We start from the raw sequence: 19,844 nt of genomic DNA on the forward strand, positions 1-19,844 counted from the left end.
TACAATAATGTAAATAATCAATATGTAAATAATGTAAATATCATATGAACAGTAATTTTCATAGACTCATTTTTATATCACAAAAAGAACAAATAAAACAAACTAAGAAAAAAGGAAGTAAAGCTCCTCTTCCATTGGCTCATCCTCTTTGGAAATAAGGCCAGGGCAGGAAGGATCCTCTGATGGGAAAAATGCCTGTGAACCAAAGAAAGCCACATTTGAACAGAACAGGTGAGAACCGACACCATCCTGGCCTGCACAGCCACTCCCACCACTCATTACCATGAAGTGCTCTTCATGGTCCTCAGATATGGTAAGGAGCTGAGTGTCATCACTGATAATCTCCAGCTCCGTGTCCTCAGGTATAGGGCTGGGAGAACTTATTGTTGGTCCTGGCATAGGATTTGGTTCAAATCTTTGGGCCTCTGAGGGAGATGGATCAGGCTCTGCATTGGGTTGAAGCATCAGCAATTGAGCAGTTAAAAGCCCTGCAGGAGGAGACAAGATCCTCATATGAACGCCTTGTCCTCATGCTTTCAAAAATCAGAAAAGGCCAAGGTTGCCAGAGAAGCCAGAGCCCTGACTGCAGAGAAGAACACAGCCTAGACTGTGGTCCAAGTGCTGTGGAGTCACAGGCTCCTCATTCCTCCTTGCCCACCTCATAAAATGGAAGGTCCACACGGTGGGGCCCTGCACAGACCACTCCTCATGTGCCCAGCATGCAAACCCAGGCTCCTCACCTTCATAGGCTGTTTCACTGGGCTCCAGAAACTCCCACTGAAACAAGAGATGTTGGGCCAGGTGCATCTCCTCTGAACCAGGCATATGGAGGTTCAAGTACACTACCATCAATTTGAGGCAGGGAAACTCACTAGGTTCATAGAAATCCTCCCAGTACATGTTAAGCCACGTGTGAAGGATGTAGGTGAGTGCCCTGGAAGCACATAGAAGGGCAACAGAATCAGAAACTGGTCTTCCTTTCCCTGCACTGCCAGAGTGAATTTGTTGGACCTGGCATCCTGTGCCCATCCCTGTCTATACAGAGGACAGAACAACCAGACCAAACCTTTGTCTGTGCAGGAAGTGGCAGGGAAGGAAAAGAATAGGGAGATGCTGGGAGCCACCATGGGACAGTGCCAAGGCTAAATGGTCTGAGCACATCTCCCCTGTTCAGGGAATCTCTATATGCTGCTCTGTGTGTCTCTGTGATGTCAAATCCACTAAGGCATGTTCACCTGCTTGGCTTCCACAGGGCTCTGGTGTCCCTCATATATTGTGGTTCTAGCTGTGTCATTTCCCTAAGCAATATGTGTTGGCTGTCTGCCAATTACACTATTCAATTGACATGCTGACTGTGAGCACTCCAGGAATCTCAGTACTGGTGCCTCTCCAATAGAGAATCCACTAGACTCTCCACTAGAGAATCTCTCCAGACAATCCTCGCAGATTCTCTGGAAAGCCTGATGGGCACAACATGGTGGGCAAGCCCCTCAGGGATAGGCTATGAAGTAGATGATGAATTCTTAAAGGGGACTTCACTGAGGCCTTAGAAACACCTCTCCCTCTCAGGTGCACAGGGAGGGGTCCCACCTACAGTCCTCTAGGATTTCTTTTAATTCAGGTGAAGATCTAGACTGCAGCCCTCTAGTCAGAATCACAAGAGTTTTGGGGCCCAGTGTGTGCCTTGTCCTACCCGAAGCATCCCCTAAAAGTACACAGTCTTGGCACAGGTGCCCACCCTCTTTACCCAACAGCAGCTTACTTTTTCAGCTTGTTCTCTGGTCTATCAGCCTCATGGGAATCACACCATGCAGACTCACAGAAGCTGTCAACACTACTGAGCCTGCGATGAAACATAGCATTACTGAGTAATTTTCCAAAGGAATGGAGCTCAGGACGTCAGGGATCTGCCTGCTTTTTGACTGACATATACTACATTCCTGGAAACTTGCCAACACGTACCAGGTGCCTCATGTTACATTGTGCAAGGAATGAAACCACCTGGCTCATTCCCAGATAACTTCCTTGGCCTGTGTTCCTCAGAACCCGAGAGCTGCCAATCTGCTTAAGACAGGTCAGATAGTACTCCATAGACTGGGGATTTTCTTTGAAAACTGGGAAGACTGATTGCTGAGGCCAAGAGTAAGTGAGGTCCAAGGTAGCATGATTCTCCCAGGAGGACTGGGGATGCACAGAGCAGCCACAGCCCTGGCTAGCTGCCTACACAACATCAGGCTCAAGACAAGTGCTTCTATGGCTCATCCCTGTAGGCAATGGAAACACCTCATGATGGTGTTCTATTGGGCACACTAGTGTCTACAATCAACCTGGGACAAGAGCAGGACACTGCATGGCCAAATCACAGCCAGGAGTGAGGGACTCCAGTGGGTAAGGAAACAGTGCTCACCATGTGAAGAGAACATGGAGAACATGCTCTGCAGTAGTAAACTGGCCATAGATGCCAAGGAAGTGGTTGAAAAATATGATGTCCCCAAGGAACATGGCAATCCAAAGTTGCTCCAATAAATTCTCCAGGGAGCCAACTGTGTGTATTCCATTGCTCCAGGAATCCTCTTGTATGGACACGGGTGCATTTTCAATCTGGATGGGTATAATGAGGTGATATTCAAATATCAAACAAGAAACGCTATTTGCCTTCAGAGTGTAGAGAAAAATGTCCCAAACATATTATATAGACACACACTCACACACACAAATTGGTAGGGATCTCTTGCTTTAAACAAGGTTCAGTATGGTCTGAAGGTGCCTTGACACCTATTCTGGTAATCACTGTGTCACCTTGGTGATCACCTGGCTTCATGGGACTGTAGTGATCCAACATCTGCCAATTTGTACTAGGCATCACTTGGGGAGGTCATGGGGAATGAGACTGTGGAAGTTGGGAGACACCAAGAGAACACTCTGCTCCCTGAAGATTCTCCAGATCAGTGGGTTTGCTGAGGTTGCTCTGGAATGTAGATGCCTGGTCCCCTGGATCTACAAAGTTATTGGTCCGCAGTGCTATAAGAAGCTTATTCTCTGAAGTTATACTCTACCCACTCACTGCCCTCACACAAAACCTCCCCAAGGTGTACTGATATGCTGACCCCCTGGGGTGCCCAGTTCATGTGGAAAACCAGACACAGTCACAACCACATGCTACACCACATCAGCCCCAGGCAGATCTGGACGGCCCATTTTCCTACTCTGAGGAGACAGAGCTGCGTTTACACCTGGACCCTCATTTAAGCAGGTGTGTGACTATGGCCAGGTATTGTATATTTCCTGTCCTTGGCACTGTCCCCATGTGCTAACTGTAGATGATGGTGGTGTTGGATGCCTAGAAAGTCCTTGCTTCTACATATCCCAGCGTGGCTGTATTTACTGTGACTCTTAGAGATATGTGGAACAGGTAGCTAATGCACCATCACAGAGAAGGAACAATTGGAGTAAGTTGAAAGACAAAGAATATAACGCAGGCCAAGTTGTGGTGATGCCCTGCTGTAATTTCCATACGTTGGAGGCTAATGGAACTGAATGTTGTCTTCCAGGACAGCCAGGGCCACACACCCAGAATGTGTCATTCATTCAACTATAAAAATGACACAGGATTCAAACCAAGCCTGAGTTCCACAATGGAATTGAGAAAAAATGACAAGTGCATGTGTATATATGTGTGCCTGTGTGAGTGTGTGTGTGTATGGGTGTAGCAGGGGTGTTGGTTAGGACCAGGGCTGAGTCTGCATTGTGGGGAATTTGGTAGCACAGTGCCATTTCTATCATCCTCCTGGTACCAGATTCATGGGTGGGCACTTGTATTCTGACAAATCTCTCCCTTATTAAAGGACTCCTCAGAGTATCAAGTCACTCAGGATGGATAACTCCACAAATCAGGGCCCGCTTTTCATATCCATGCCAACTAAGCTATACCCACAACCACACAATGGAGGGTGGACTTTTGTACAGGGGAATGAGTGTCCTGCTCCCTGAACGACACAGCAGGATGAAATGCATGGGGTCCTCATCACTGAGGTGTAAGAGGGTGAGACAGGAGGACAAAGCAGAAGCCACAGAAGACAGAGAGAGATTGACTTTTCACACCATGATGATTGTGATCCACTCAGTACTGGATTCAATGGTGTATGTGCCTTGTCTGACATTCAGATCTCAGCTTCTTCTGAGAAGGCTGTGAGGAGCCACTGATTTTTACTACTCCGTGGAGTTCACCACCAAGGTGTGCCCCTGCCTTTGCCCAGCCCCTCCCATCCATGCATGATGCAGAGAAACTGAGTTGACAGTATGTGTGTGGGATATGGCTACATGGATTCAGGTTCCATTACCATGGCTGTCCTCCCTCTATTCACTAAAGTGACTTGGTGCCAAACAGGGCTTAAGGTCAAAGAAGCTCTTTAGAAGCTGTGGGTATCTCTAGTGACACACCATTATGAGTCCTACTTCTTCTTTCCTGTCTCAGTGTGCTTGTCCACCTTGTGTCCATGCTCAAAGCTGCCTGGGCCTGGAGAACCCAGCACCGTGCTTTACCCTTTCACATAAACCCCTAGACTTTAACCTCCTATCTACTTAACACACTGAGTGGGGGTCAGTCAATTCAGACCTAACCCAAAGTCCTGAGGTCCTGGCACAGAAGACAAATGTATGCTTGGCTGCCCCTCTGTGCAATCTCCGAGTGCATACAGCCAGTTGTGGTGGCCTATCTCCACTGTTCAAATGGAGAACTCAGGTCTTTGGTTAAAGATCAGCTCTTTCCATAGTGATCCTGGTTATTAAAATGACCAGGGAATGCCAGGTCTGGACAGAGGAGGTCTGAAAGACACCTGTGAACACTCCTCCCGGCACCACCACTCACATCATCCACTACCAGGAAGTGCTCTTGCACCAGGTCTTGAGGCATGGCAATGAACTTAGTGTCCTCATCGATCCACTCCACATCCATGTCTTCAGCCATAGGCCCAGGAGAATTTGTTGTTGGTCCTGGCATAGGATTTGGCTCAAATCCTTGGGCCTCTGAAGGAGGTGGCTCAGGCTCTGCATTTGGTTGGGGAACCATCACCAGACCTGTTAATGTAGCTGCAGAAGGAGACAAATCTCCAGATGACCACCTTGGCCTGATGTTTTTGAACATCAGAGATGACCCCAGGCTGCCGGAGGAGCCAGAGCCCTGGCCCCACAACAGGAAACCTTCCTAGACTGTGGTCCCAGTGCTGCGGGGTTGTGGGTCCCTCATTCCACTTTGCCCAACTCCAGAAATAGAAGGTCCACAAGGTGGGGCCTACATAGACCACTCCTCATGTGCTAATGATGCATGCCACGCTCCTCACCTTCATATATGGCCCCACTGGGCACCCAGTACTCCCAGTGAACCAGGAAAAGTTGGGCCTCGCACTCCTCATGTATTCCAGACATTTGTAACTGCATGTATGTTGTGGTCAGTGTGAGGCAGGGAAACTCGGCAGAATTGTCAAAATTCTCCCAGTACTGGTAGAGCCATATGCCAAGGATGGAGCTGATATCCCTGGATGCAGAGAGTAGGGCAGAAGAATGACAGAACTCACCTTGACTTTCTTTGTCCTTTTCCACCAGACTTGGAAGTGCTAGGATCCTGTGCCTGCTACCATTTTATCCAAAGGACAAGAAAAAGCAGACCAAATGTTTTGTCTGTCCAAGCAGTGGCAGGACAGGCACAGGGGCAGAAAGCCTGCATGGGGTGGGGAGGTAGAAGCTAAATGGCTTGAATCATCTTCCCTGATCAGGGATTCTCCACATACTGCTGTGTGTGCGCCTTGGCCTCCCTTGCCTCTGGGATGTCAACTCCACTAGGGCATGTCCTCTTCCTTGGCTTCTCTATGGGGCTAGTTTCTCTCACTTTGTGGTTCCAGCTGGTTCATCTCCATAAGCAATGCGTGTCAGCTGTCTGAGAGAACACTATTCCATTGCTGTGCAAGTTTCCCTCAGAGCACTTACAGTGCAGCTGGGGAACAGCTGACTCTCCACTAGTGATGAGGCCACCCTCACAGATTCTCTGGGGCCTGATGGGCAACAGGGTAGGCAAGCCCCAGGAGGATAGGCTGTATTGTGTATGATGGACTCTCAAAGGTGCCTTTTGCTGAGGCCCAAGCAGCCACTCCACACTCAGGTGCTCAGGACACAACCACAGCTCTCGTGGAGTCTTTTCAACTCAGGTGCCCCCCAACCTCAGACTTCTATTTGGAAGCAGGAGAGTTTGGGCACCCAGAGTGTGCCTAGTGCTACCCAAATGCAGCCCCTAAATGTCCCTATGGAGACTGGTACACATCCTCTTTACCCAATAGCTGGTCACTTTTTCAGTTTGTCCTCTGGTCTTTTTTCCTCATTGGAGTCATACCTTGTGGAGTCAATGCAGCTGTCACATCTACCGTGACACCTAGTGTTACCTGGTAACTTCCCACAAGAATGGAGCCCAGGAAATCCTTGACTTGCCTGCTCTTTTACTAAAATACGCTATGTGCCTGGAATCCTGCCCAAACACAGTAAAGCCTCATGTTGTATTTCAGAAATGAATGAAGCCACCTGGGTCTTTCCCAGCTAGTTTGCTGGGCCTGTTTTCCTGCATCCCCAAGAGCTCCCTGGACTGTGATATGACAGTGTTTGCTCCACAGAATAGAGAACTTCCTTTAAAAATGGGGAGGTGCTTTGCCAGGGCCAAGGGTAAGTGAAGACCAAGGTAGAATGATTCTCCTGGAGAAACTCTGGGCACACAGAAGAGCCAAAGTCCTTGTTAGCTGAAAACACAACATCAGACCCAACACAAGAGCTTCTGTGGCACATATCTCTGGATCCTGGAAACACCTCCTAAGAGGGTTCTTCTGAACCCACCAGTCTCCACAATCAAATGGGGAAAAGAGAAGCATGGTAGCTGGGCAAGTCACACCCAGGAGTTTGGGATTCCTCTGGGTGTTGAAGTATTGCTCACCATGTATAAAGAATATCCAGCACATGCTCAGTGGTAGTAAAACATCCATAAATCCCCTGGATGTGGTAAACAAAAACAGTGTTTCCACAGAGCAGGGCAGTCCAAATCTGGTCTGTGAAATTCCCCAGGTTGTGTGCCTCAGGAATTTCATTATGGCAGGACTCTTCTTGGAGAGACACTGGTGGAGTTTCAATCTAGGTGGGGACAAATGACAATAAATTCAAACACAAAAGCAGTATCAAACAGCAAAAGGAGAGTGCACTGAGAAAATACCCAAAGATTTTCCACAAACACACACACACTGATAGGGATCTGTTGCTTTAGGTGGGGGATCAGATTCTACTAGATGTCCCTTGCCAGCTCTTCTGGCCATCCCTGGGTCACCTTTGGTGGCACCTGCAAAAATCAAGAGGCATCATGGGCTGGGGGAGAACGAGAGTCTCAACACTGGGATTAGGCCTCCTTTTGGGTGCTCCTGGGTACAGAGTATGTACAAATTAGGAGACACCAATTGTATCCCCTTCTCCCTGGAGGTTCTCTAGAGCAATGAGTTTGCTGAGTTACTCTGGAATGTAGATGCCTTGTCCCCTGTGTTCTACAATGTGACTAGTCCTGAGTGGTGTAAGAGGTTTATTCTCTGAAGTTTTACTCTACTGAGTGTCTGTCCTTAGACCAAATAGCCCCAAGATCTACAAGTATACTGCTTCACCTGCCTACCCTGTCCACACGATAACACCCACACACTACACCATGTCTGCCATTAGCAGATCTAGTCAGCCCATTTTGTAATTTTGAGGGGAAAGAGCTCGGTTTATACCTGGACCCTCATTTAAGCAGGTGCCTCTCTATGGCCAGGTATTGCATATTTACTGTCCTTGGCACTGTCCCCATGTGCTTGCTGTGGATAATCCTGGTGTCAGCTACCAAGAAAGTCCTTGCTTTTATACATTCCAGGGTGACTGTATTCCCTGTGATTCTTAGGGACAAGTGGAACAGGAAGCTAATGCACAATCACAGAGAAGGAACAATAGAAGTAAGTTGAAAAACAAAGAATATAATGCAGACTGGGTTGTGCTGATGCCCACCTGTAATTTCCATGCTTTGGAGGCTAATAGAAGTGAATGTTGTTTTCAAGGACAGCCAGGACCACACACCCAGAATGTGTCATTCATTCAACTACAAAAATGACACAGGACTCAAACCAAGCCTAAGTTCCACAATGGAATTGAGATAAAATGATAAGTACATGTATCAGTCTATCTATCTATCTCTGTGTATTTATACATATTATAATATATATGTATATAATGTCAAAACACCTCAATTGAACATGAACATTCACACAAACATTCATATCGCTGGCTATGGATGCAGGTGTTTGGACAGGAGATGGACTCCATGCCTGTTACTTGAAGACCTTCAAGGACTGGGGAGGCCTGAGAACTTCACTGATGGTCAGAGCAGGTCCTGAGATTGGACAAGGTCCTCCAGGAGTGTTGTTCAGGACCAGCACTGAACCTGCATTGTCGGAGTTAGATAGCACAAAGTGCCCTTTCTATCATCCTCCTTGTGCTAGATTCACTGCTATGGCACTGACACTCTGACAAATCTCTCCCTTGTTCAGGGACACTTCAGAGAGTATCAAGTCACTCAAAATGGCTAACTCCACAAAACAGGGCCCTCTTTTCATATCCATTCCAAATAATCAATACCCAGGGCCAACAATGGAGGGTGCACTTTTGTACAGGTGAAGGAGTGTCCTGCTCACAGCAGAAAGAACTGCAGGCAATTGCAGAAAGGCCTGGAGTGAGAATTGGGACCAGGCAGTGCTCTGTCTGATTGCATGTCTGTTTTCCCTCTGTGGGAGAACCATGCTGCCTCTACTTCCTCATATCCTCTCAGAGGAGGTGACAGGCCAGTGAAGGAATGAGCATCTGACTCTGGATTCCAAAGTCAGGACCCTGTCCTCTGTGATAGCATCAGTCTGCTGGACTTTACCCACAGGTAAATTTGGGTAGGATGACTTATGTTATGATACCAGGTGAGCCTGACAGAGGAGAATCTACTGAGTTAGTCCCTAAGGATACAGAATGATTATCCTTCCACTGGGAGAGAAAAATCGGTCTGTGTAAGCAGGTATCCACAGAATGTCCCTAGTCCAGGTCTTGCCAGTCATGACACGCTCATACCTGCTTCTCACTCTGACCAACTGTCAGCTCTGCAGCAGACAGGATTGTATTGAGAATTTTTGTAGTCAATGAAATGCCCACATTTGGCCCTTTCCTAGAAATGAAAGATTTCCCAAAATTTTCAACTAAAATCTCAGAGAGCTTTGATGCCCCTAGAGAGATCAACCTTCACTGGGTGAATCCTCATCACTGAGATGAAGACAGTAAGACAGGTGGACAAAGCAGAATCCACAGAAGAAGAGATGGGGATTGACCTGTCACACCATTCTCATTGTGATCCAGGCAGTCCTGGATTCTATGGTGTATGTTTCTGGCATTCAGCTCTCTGAGCAGGCTGTGAGGGGTAATTGGTATTTATTAATCCAAGGAGGTTTGTCACCAAAGAGGGACCTGTTCTACCCAGCCCCTTCCTTTCATCAAAGATTCAGAGATGCTGAGTTGACACCATCTGTGTGGGATATGACTTCCTGTATATGGATTCCACTGTCCTTACTCTCTTCCTCCAGGAGGCTAAACTGACCTTGTGTCAAAGAGAGCTCAAGGTCAAGGATGCTGTTGAGGAACTGTGGGTCCCTGCAGTGCACCTGGACCTATAAACTCTGACCTCAAGGTTTTCCCACTATGACTCTAAATCACCTTTTCCTGTCTCAGGGTGGTGTCCAGCTCTTGGTCTGGCTCATAGACTCCTAGTCTGGTGAATTGAGCAACCCTAACTTTTAACACAAACCTGCAGAGTATAACTTCCATGTTCTGCTCAAAGAGTGTGGGGTCAGCCCCTCAGCACTCACCTAAATGCTGAGGTTCTAGCACATGGACAAATGAAGTCCTTTCTGCTGTACCTTTCTCCACCCTGATTCTATTATTGCAGAAGGCCAAATTTCAGGCACTGAAGGGGGAAAATGAGGTCTGGTTAAGAAAATGGCCATGTTCATGTAGATCTAAGAATCTGAATGGGGAAAAATGGCTCTGAGCCATGGAATACCAGGTCTGGACACAGGAATTCAGAAGGACACCTGTCACCACCCTGCCCTGCAGAGCCACTCACAGATTCCATCAGGATGAAGTGATCAACAAGGTCATGAGGGGAATCCAATATAGAAGGGTTCTCCCTGATCAGGTCAAGCTCCATGTCCAAGAATTGAGGCCTTAAAGGCTCTCCAAATGGACCAGTCTTATATTCTGGCATCTCCACAGGAGGCAGCTCCACCTCTGGTGCTCCTGAGGAATTTGGTTCAGGCTCTGGATTTGGTTGTAATGCCAAAATTGGAGCTGTAGCTAGATCTGCAAGAGGTGATAAGAAACCCACATGAACACCTTGCCCTTATTCTTTGGAAATTCAGAGATGATCTCTCAGCTTCCCTGAGAAGTCAGAGCCTGGAACCCACAGCAGGACATCCTCCCAGACTGTGGTTCAATCCCTGTAGTGTCCAAAGCTCATCCTTACTCCTGCTCCAGTGCTAGACTAGGAATATACACAAGGTAGGGCTGTGTGCACACATCCCTCTTCATGTGCTCTCTGTCCTCTGTCCCCAGGCTCCTCACTTTTACCTTCCATCTCACTGGGCTGCATGTCCTCCCAGTGGTCCAGCAGAAGGAATGTTTGGACCTCCACTTCTGAGCCTGGCATATAAATCCCCAGGTAATTAAGTAATAACTTCAGGCACGGGAAGTGTGGTGGTTCATGGAAATCCTGAGAGAAATAATCCAGCCAGGTGCCAAAGATTGATGACAAGACCCTGGAAGCAGATGGAAGGGCAATTCAATCACAGGCCTGGCCTTCCCTTTCCCTTCCCTGCCACAGTGGATTAATGGGTGCATGGTTCCTGTGCCTACCCCTGCTTATCCAAAGTACTGCACACTCTAGACCATGATATTTGTCTGTCCAGGCCATGGCAGTCAGGGTAAAAAAAAAAAACAGGAGTTGCAGGGATCCTCTATGAGAGGGAGCCCAAGCTAAGTGGTTTGAGCACTTCTTCCTTGTCCAAGGACTCTCCACACACAGCTCTATGTGTCTCTGGGGCCTCTTTCCTCATGTCAACTACACTAGGGCTTGTTCTCCTGCCTGGCATACACACGGCTCTGGGAGCCCTCACATTGCAGTTCCAGCTGCCTCAATACCCTGAAGACCATGGGCGTGGTCTATCTGCCCATAGCACTTTTCTCCTGATTGGCAAAGCCTGCTTCTGAGCATGCATTGGGTCCCTGGGTATCAGCTAAGTTCCCACTATGAAGTGAGGACATCAATCCATTTCTGTGGCCCTGAGGGGCAACACGGTGGGCAACTACCACAGGGATGGGATGTGTTTTGGATGATGGATTAACACAGGGTCCTGCTCTGAGGTCCTAACAGCTCATCTAGCAATCAAGTGCTCAGAATGACACCCACAGCTCTTTTGGCTTCCTTGTATTCAGGTGAAGCTCTAGACCTGAGCCCTGCAGTTGGAATCACAAGTGTTTTGGATCACAGGGTGTGTCTAATCCTAACCAAACTCAGCCTACACATGTCCCCACTCTTTAGACAGAGAACCTAGAGAAGTCCATGAAAGTGTCACATCTACTGTACCTGTTATGACACCGAGTGTTCCTGGGTGACTTCCCAAGGGAATGGAGCCTAGGACATCAACAATTTGACTGTTCTTTTACAGTATTGTGCTATGTGGCTGGAAACACAATCCCATACAGTAGGTGCTTTGTGTATATTTGTGCAATGAATGAGGTCACCTAGCTCCTGTACAGATACCGCACTGGGTCTAGGTTCCTCAGAACCTGGAGCAGTCCCTGATGTGCTACAGGACATGGGAAACCTCCTTTTAAAAATAAGACTGTTGGGGTGAGGACATGGTAAGTGAGGACCAAGTCAGAGAGATTATCCAAGGAGGGGTCGGGACACCCAATGTAATCAACAGACCTGGTGGCGAACTCCACAGGATCAGGCCTGGGAGAGGCATTTCTAGGGCTCATTCCTCTTGGTCCTTATGAAAGGGTTCTACTGAGCACTCCAGTCTCCACAATTAAACCAGAACAAAAGTAAGGCAGGGCATTGCCAAGTCTCAGCTAGGAATTGGCTTGTCCTTTGGGTATTGAAGTAGTGCTCACCAAGTGAAAAGCACATCCAGCATCTGCTTGGTGGTAGTGAAATATCTATAGCTGCCCAGAAAGTTGTGGATACAGGTGGTGTCCTCACATAAGGCAGAGTTCAATATTTCGGTCACCAAATTCTGCAGATTTCTTGCCTTGAGTTTCAGTTCACTGCAGGGCTCATCCAACATGGAGGCTGATGTATTATTATTCTAGGTGGAGAAAAAGGAGGAACAATTTAAACACAAACAGTAGCAACTGGCAAAAAGCATTGCACTATAGTGAAGTGAAAATTGCCAAAAAGAATTTTTCACACACTCAGGTATATACACACCCACACCCACAGGCATACCAATAGTGATCTGTTGCTTTATGCGAGGGGACAGATTGGTCTGATGGCTGGCATCACCTATACTGTCAATGATTGTGTCACCTTTAGCATCCTCTGGGAAAAACCAAAGGATGTGTGTACGTGAGCTGATCCAGTGTCTCAAAATGTGGATGAGGCCTCTGTTCTGGCCTCTCCTGGAGCCTGACTATATGCCAGTCAAGAGACACAAAGAGGACATCCTTCACTCTTTAGTGTCTCCAGAGAAATGAGCTAGCTGTAGTTGCTCTGCATTCTACTTGCTGGTCTTCAAAGTCTGCATTGTCTTTGGCTTTCAATGTTATAAGTAAGGTCATCTCTGAAGGTGTACTCCACTGAACCTCTGTCTCAGAGAAAACTTGCCCCAGGTCCACTGGTATTCTGACCCACCTGCCTGCCCAGACCATGTGGAAAGCTACACACAGCCACATTCCAATCCTCACCCACACTGTCCAGAGACATGCCTGGCTAGACAGTAACCCAAATTTGAAGTGATAGAGCAGGATTCATAAGTGGCCCCTCCTTCCAACCTTGGATGTTACCCTGGACAGGTCACTGTGGTTCTCACATCCTCCCCACTCTCCCCTTTTTCTCATTGAGCAGCCACCCTAGCATCTGCTAGCTAGGAAACCCTTGCTTTTACATGTCCATAGCTACCTGTGTTACTTGTGGCACTCAGGGACAGTTGGAAGATGTAGCTAATGCACTAATATGGAGAAGGGACAATTAGAAGGGTAGATAAGGGAATCAACAAAAAAAATGAAATGCAGGCATTGCAGTACACATCTTCAATTGCCATACTTTGGAGGTTCAGGGAAGAGCATCTCAAGTTCGAGGCTATACTGAGCCTCATAGGAAGATGCTGTCCCTCAAATGAATAAAAAACGAAACACAACTCTACACAAGCCTAAGTTCAATACTGGAATGAAGGGAAGATCACAGGTGTGTATATAGAAATGGATACATATGGACAAAATGGCTTATGCAAGCTCACATATTTACATGCACATTCACAGCCCTGTGTATCCCTGGAAGTGTTTGGGGGTATTCAGGACATTGCATGATATTTGAATATCTGGGAGGAATGTGGAGGTGTGGAGACCACCCTTATGATGGGAACTAGATCCTGGGTGGACAAGGAGTTCCAGGGTGTCTGTCAGGACTAGGGCTGATCGTGGCTTTGGGAGAGGCAGGTATCACAAGAAACCCTTCCTGTTATCCTTGTGGTACCAGATTCCCAGGCAGTGCACTTCCCACTCTGATGAACCTCTCCTCTGCTCAAGGCCACTTGAGAAAGCATCAAGGACACTGAGAATGGCTAACTTCACACAGTAATGCCATCCAAACAAAACTATATACAGACAGACAAATGAGGATGGGCTTTCATGAAGGTAAGTGAGAATACTGCTCCCAGTGCCACAAAGCAGAATGAACTGCAGGCAACAGTAAGAATGCACAGAAACAGCAAAGTGAACCAGGCAGCTGCTCTTATAGATTGTAGGGCTGAGCTTGCCCTCTTTGTGCAACATGAACTGCCTCCACTTCCTCCTGCCCTCACAGAGGAGGTGACAACCCTAGAAAGGAGTGATGCTAGGACCCAGGATTCCAATATCAGGGCCCTGTCCTGAAGGAGAATCTCAGGCTGATGGATAGGACTACAGGTAGTCCTAGGTAGGATGCCCTGGGTTATGGTGCTGGGTCTGCCTGCCAAAGGAGGAGCTGTTGCAAATAGGTCCACCTATTTGCTTTCCCTCTCCTGAGAGAGCAACAAATGTTGCTATTTGCTTCCCTCTCCTGAGAGAGCAACAAATGTTGCTATCAGGAGGCTTCACCAGAGTGTAAGTGGCCCAGGTCATGCCAGTCCACATCTGCTTCCTCCCCTTGCCCAAATTTGGTCTCGAGAGAAGATTCTTTCTCTTCATCACATAGAATTCTACATATAATATTTATTATCAATAAATTCTTAATGCATGGCCCTCTCCTACAAACCAAATATTTTCTACAACTCTTGACTAAAAATTGGCATGAGCTTTATGTCCATCGACTGATCAGACATCACCCAGGAAGGCCTGGGTGATGTATAAGAGGATGAGAAATGATGACAAGGGCAAAGTCACAGAACACAGAGATGGAGGTTGATGTGTTATAACACACAGACTGTAGTCACCCAGTGAGTACTAGATTAGATGGTGTCATGTACCTGCCATTCAACACTCAACTCTTTCTGAGCACACTGTGAAGGGCCCTTGATCCAAGCTATTCTGAGGAGGTGTGTCACCCAGGAGGGCACCTGCCCTGCCCACACCCACCCTTGCATGGAAGGTGCTGTGAGGCCATGTTGGCGGTTGTGTGGGATATGGCTTCCTTGATTCAGGTTCCCCTTATCATTCCCATTCTCCTTGAAGCTAAAATGACCTGTCATGACTAGGTATCAAGGTTAAGGTCGCTGTCCCTGAACCTGGGGACCCTGTGATATGCTCTTCACATTCATGCTCCAAGACCTTACCACGGTGACTCTAAGTCATTCTTTCCTCCCTCAGGAAGCTGTCCAGCTTCTACTTGTGCTCACAGCCTCTTGGGCACCCACTACCCAATCTATCCTTTCATGCAAACCTACAGGCTTAAACTCCCTCTCACTTTCACTAACGGAGTGAGGCCAATCATTGAGAATTCACTCAGAGTTCTGACACAGGTGATCAATCAGGGACTAGCCATCCTGTTCCATTCCTGAATCTACATAGTAACTGCGTTGGCCTTTGTGCAGTGGACAAAGTGGAGTTGAATTATCTATCAGGTCTAGAAAATGGCCCTGCTCATGTTGCTCCCTGGATTTCAATGGGAAAAATGTTCCTGCACCAGGGAATGCCAGATTGGGGCAGAAGGGTCACAGGGTCCCAAGAATGCCTGCCTCCACTATGACTGCACAACCACTTGCATCAGTTAGCATTAATTGCCCTGCCACCAATTTGGGCTATACTTAATCAGCACCTTTTCTACGGTCACAGATGAAGGCCAGGTAGACTTGCATGATGGAACCGGCAGCATGGCCTGCTGGAGCACTGGAGTCTCTTCGGGAGCTGTCTCAAACTCCACAGCCTCTAAATGAGATAATTTGAGTTCCACATCCTCCAAAATAGGTTCTGAAGTTGGTTCCACACCTTGATGTGGTGATAGAACTGCAGGAAGAGATAAGATCCTGTAATTCTGCCTTGACTTCCAAAGGCAGAGATTATGCTAGGTTTAGTTAGTTGGCTGACTCTGTAGGATGAGGCATTGGGCTACCACATACAGGGATCATCCTACTGAGTCCCAGAATCATCCTCCAGGAGTAATAACCTGAGCCACCTACTCTGAACAACAAACTGGGCCAAGAGCAGGACACTACATTGCTAAGTCACAGCAGTGGAAATCCTCTGGGCTCACCATTTGAACAGTCTGTTGAGCTCATGCTCTGTTGCAGTGAACCTTCGGTTGCTGCCCCTGGTTGTGGGGAGGAAGATGGGGTCCCAGAACAGCACAGAAGGCACCATTTTCTCCAAAATTTTTGCCCTGGAGAGTTTCTCCCTGTAGGCCTCACAGAGGAAGTTGGCTGGCACAAGTTCTTCCTGGTTTGGGGCCAAAGAGGGACAGTTCAAGCATGGAGACAGTAGCTCACTGGAAAAAGGACTTTGTCATAGAGTCAAGTGAAATAGGAGGATCAAATTTTCCTATACTCACAGACACACAGACACACAAACACACACCCACAAGAGGAGGGATCTGTTGTGGTCTCTGGGAGATTAGAGTGGCTTGTGTGCCCCCCTCCTTCAACTGCCCTGTCCTGCCCTCTGTCACCTTTGGGGTCCTCTGGAAACATCTCCACTGGCATTGTGGTCAAGTACTGATGTAGTTTCTCCAGACAGAGGCTGGCCTCCAGGGTTGCTTCTCCTGGAACGTGAGCCTCTGCGCAATGGGAGACATCGAGAAAACATCCTTTACTCTATAAGGTTTAGAGAGATATGAGTTTGTTACAGTGGATCAGGACAGTGGTTGCCTGGCCAACAGGGTTCTAAATTCTCTGGCCCGTATCCAGGAAGTGAGGATATCTCTGAAGGTCTCCTCAACTGACACTTTGTCTTAGACAAGACATCTCCTAGGTTCACTATGCTGCTGAATGCTTCCTGGACTGCTCCATGTCACACCTACAACCACCCCACCACTGTCTCCAGATGGGTCTGAATGTGCCAGTGCCCAACTGGGAGGAAATCAAGTTAGGTTCACACCCAGTGCCTCTTTCCAACAAGGCATGTGATCTCAGACAGGTTATTCTGACTCTCATGACTTTCCTCCTTTCATTACTTGTACTTTTGAGATCATCCTAGTATTTGTCTCATAGAAAGGCCTCAGTTAGCCATGCCTATCTTACCTGCCTTAGCCTGGAACCCTCAGAGACAGCTGGCACCTGATGCACATGCACTAACAGAGATGGGACAATGACAAGAAGGAGAAGAACAATATAATGAGGACCAAGTGTGGTGGTCCCCACACTTAAGAGGCTAAGGGAAGAGCATTTAGAGTTAAAGGCTACCCTGGTCTCCATAACCAGTCCTCATCTCTTATAAAAATAAAACTGAAACACAACTCAACACAGACATGAATACCACAGTGCCAGATAGAGAAAATCACAACTGCAAGCATAGGGATGTGTATGTACAGACACACAAAGGCTTATTATGAACATCTACATTCACAGATAATCACATATGCTCTCACAGATATGCATGGCCATGTGTGTGAACACAGGCTCACAAGCAGACACACTGACACAAATGAGAATTCTGGCTCCCTGACTGCAAAAATGCAGCCAGTCCACAGGGTTGACTAACATCTGCTCTATACTTACATTCATTTGAAAAGCTGAAGCCAAGTCAGCCTTCCTGGACTTGTTTTATTCCTCTTTTTTGTACACATTTCCAAATGATAAAATCTACTGGTTGAAACTTGCTTTCTCGCCATCAAACATTGTCAGTTCTCAAAATTATGCCTGAATTCTGCCCTTCCTGAAGACAGCCTTTGAAGATGCTTCAGCCTGCACTGCCCATCCCCAGTCAGTAGGGCTATGTGTTATCATTCTGTCTGCCTCATCATCTTGTATTAAAACCTTAACCAAAGTTGTCTCCCTCCCCTCCCTGTCTTGTGTTTCAGCACTCCAATACAACTAACTTGCAGAGTCATCCAGCCAAAGCAGCCTCCGGAAGGCTATGGTCCTAGATGACTACAAGCTCAAGAGAAGGCCTGAGCATGGACACCCAACTGGGCTGCTTCCAAATTCCTGACCCACAGAAAAAGAGCAAAGTAGTATTTTTTCTTGTTTTACTATGCTAAATGTTAGAGAAATCTCTTACACAGCTTAGGAAACTTACAGATAACAGATGGCAGGCCCATATGCTAACTACTGGTGGCATCTGGCACTGTTCTGCAACCTCAGGGTCTTACACTGGGAGCCCAGGAGCATCGTGACACCTGCTCTACAAGAAAGTGCTTATGGCCTCAGCAACAACCCTACCACGTGCAGATGATGGGGTTGATACTTAACAAAACTGAAGTGATGAAATGTGCTAAGGGAGCTCTGCCTCATGGACTCCTCCTCAGCTCAGTCACTGCTAGAAGCTGGGGTGTGGGAATTGTTTCTCTCATAGAAGAAAGATCTTTGTTATCTCAACATGCTCCTTAATTTACCTGCATTTCCAGAATCTGAAATTCAAGTTGAAATGTAACCATGTGGCAACTTTCTGATAATCGGTGTCTCTGTAGAACATTCTTCACGTCTGTAAATTAGATAAACAAGCATTTTATATGCAAACAACAGATGTCTTCAGATATCCATTATTTTGTATGAATATCTACAACATATGTAGAAATATGAAAGTGTACATTAGCAATTGTATTTAAAAATCTGGAAGAAAGTATATCAAATTGATTAGCCTTACAAAATTGGATCAATATCAATTTATACTTTCTAGTGCTCAATTATACCAACATTCAAGGTAAACAGAAATAGACATAGAAAACCCTAGGTAAGTTTGAATCATGTTCACTGTTTGATGTTCTTTCTTTTCTGTTTCTCATCATTATCTTGTTCATGTATGGATTTGGCTTGACATGACTGTAGCCATCCTGGTTCATAACCACTATGGTGGTCCCAGAGTAACCCTAGTCAGTTTTTCCAACAATCACTATTAGACAAAACCACTAGAGACATTCATGGAGCTTTAAATAGGGATCCTGGCTCCCAGATGCACCTGACTCTCAATATTAAGATAAACTGAGAGCATTCCAGCCGGAATGAAGTCACTTTTGTCCTAACTCACAAATATGCCATTCTTTCTAAACCATATTTAGGGAATCCAAGTGGTCTTTGCTGCCACCCAGAGCCATGCTTCTGGCAGTAACTCCCCCCAATAAATTCTACTCTGTGCAACTGTAGATATGTCTAGCCTCTTTCTTTAGTCTCACAACACCTAGGGTGGGCCACATACATTAGGACCATTTGTCCTAAATACTGTTGAAGACAATAAATGGAACCCACATGCTTATCTCTGTTACCTCTCAAAATTTCACTAATATGAGTGCTATTTTCAAGATATGACATGCATACATTTTTGTGGAACTGGGGTTTGAATTCAACATGCTCTACTGTTTGAACCAAACCTCCAGACCATTTTTCTCTGGGTATTTTGGAGATGGGGTCTCTTCACCTGTGCTGGCCTCAAACTATGACCCTCTGTTCTCAGCCTCCCAGTACCTAGGATCACAGGAATGAGCTACTGGTGCCCAGCAAGCCCTTTGTTTGTTTGTTTATGCATCTATTTAGTTTGGCAGCACTGAGCATTTACTTCAACACCTCAAGCAAACTACCCCTTGAGCCAGTCCTTTTCCTTTTTTTTGAGGGAGGTGTTAACAAGGTTATTTTTTATAAACTTTTTATTAGGATATTCGTTATATGGGGGGATTAACAACAATTCCGAATAGACTTGTACTGTACATTGGTTACACTGTCCCCATTATCTCTTCCCCTTAACCCTCTCCCCACCCCACTTAAAGCAATTGCAAGTTTTCTCAGTTCTACTTCATAGAGGTACATGAAGTCCATCAACCATATACCATCATGTTAATCTCTTTCACTCACTCTCCTCCTCCCACTAGTACACCAATACACACTGTATCCATTTTACAGTCCTGTTTTTCATTATTAATATTT

The 19,844-nt window shown here is 46.7% G+C and overlaps 2 protein-coding genes across 3 annotated transcripts in view; both read right to left on the reverse strand.

Annotated features, from left to right (window-relative positions):
• LOC141415570 (uncharacterized) lies at positions 1–5,333 on the reverse strand. Of its 2 annotated transcripts, XM_074052472.1 has the most exons (6): positions 4,868–5,333; positions 2,408–2,601; positions 1,763–1,843; positions 741–934; positions 283–488; positions 6–195 (listed from the first exon to the last, which is right to left on the reverse strand). In XM_074052472.1, exons 1-6 carry the CDS (start codon positions 5,141–5,143, stop codon positions 103–105), a joined length of 1,044 nt encoding a protein of 347 aa, XP_073908573.1. In that variant the 5' UTR covers positions 5,144–5,333; the 3' UTR covers positions 6–102. The 2 variants fall into 2 exon arrangements, with proteins under 2 accessions (XP_073908572.1, XP_073908573.1); XM_074052471.1 differs by having other exon boundaries at positions 1–488.
• The window catches only part of LOC141415503 (uncharacterized), a 26,587-nt gene continuing 12,056 nt past the window's right edge, over positions 5,314–19,844 (reverse strand). Inside the window, exons 4-12 of the mRNA XM_074052211.1 lie at positions 18,323–18,411; positions 16,439–16,546; positions 16,028–16,209; positions 15,593–15,780; positions 12,256–12,449; positions 10,708–10,895; positions 10,205–10,440; positions 6,971–7,164; positions 5,314–5,533 (exon numbers count right to left, since the gene is read on the reverse strand). Coding sequence (XP_073908312.1) covers positions 5,314–5,533; positions 6,971–7,164; positions 10,205–10,440; positions 10,708–10,895; positions 12,256–12,449; positions 15,593–15,780; positions 16,028–16,209; positions 16,439–16,546; positions 18,323–18,402 — 1,590 coding nt within the window. The 5' untranslated portion in view covers positions 18,403–18,411. The remainder of the gene's footprint in view (positions 5,534–6,970; positions 7,165–10,204; positions 10,441–10,707; positions 10,896–12,255; positions 12,450–15,592; positions 15,781–16,027; positions 16,210–16,438; positions 16,547–18,322; positions 18,412–19,844) is intronic.

This window comes from Castor canadensis, chromosome 13, assembly GCF_047511655.1.
Source record: "Castor canadensis chromosome 13, mCasCan1.hap1v2, whole genome shotgun sequence".
In the NCBI taxonomy this organism is placed as follows: Eukaryota; Metazoa; Chordata; class Mammalia; order Rodentia; family Castoridae; genus Castor; species Castor canadensis.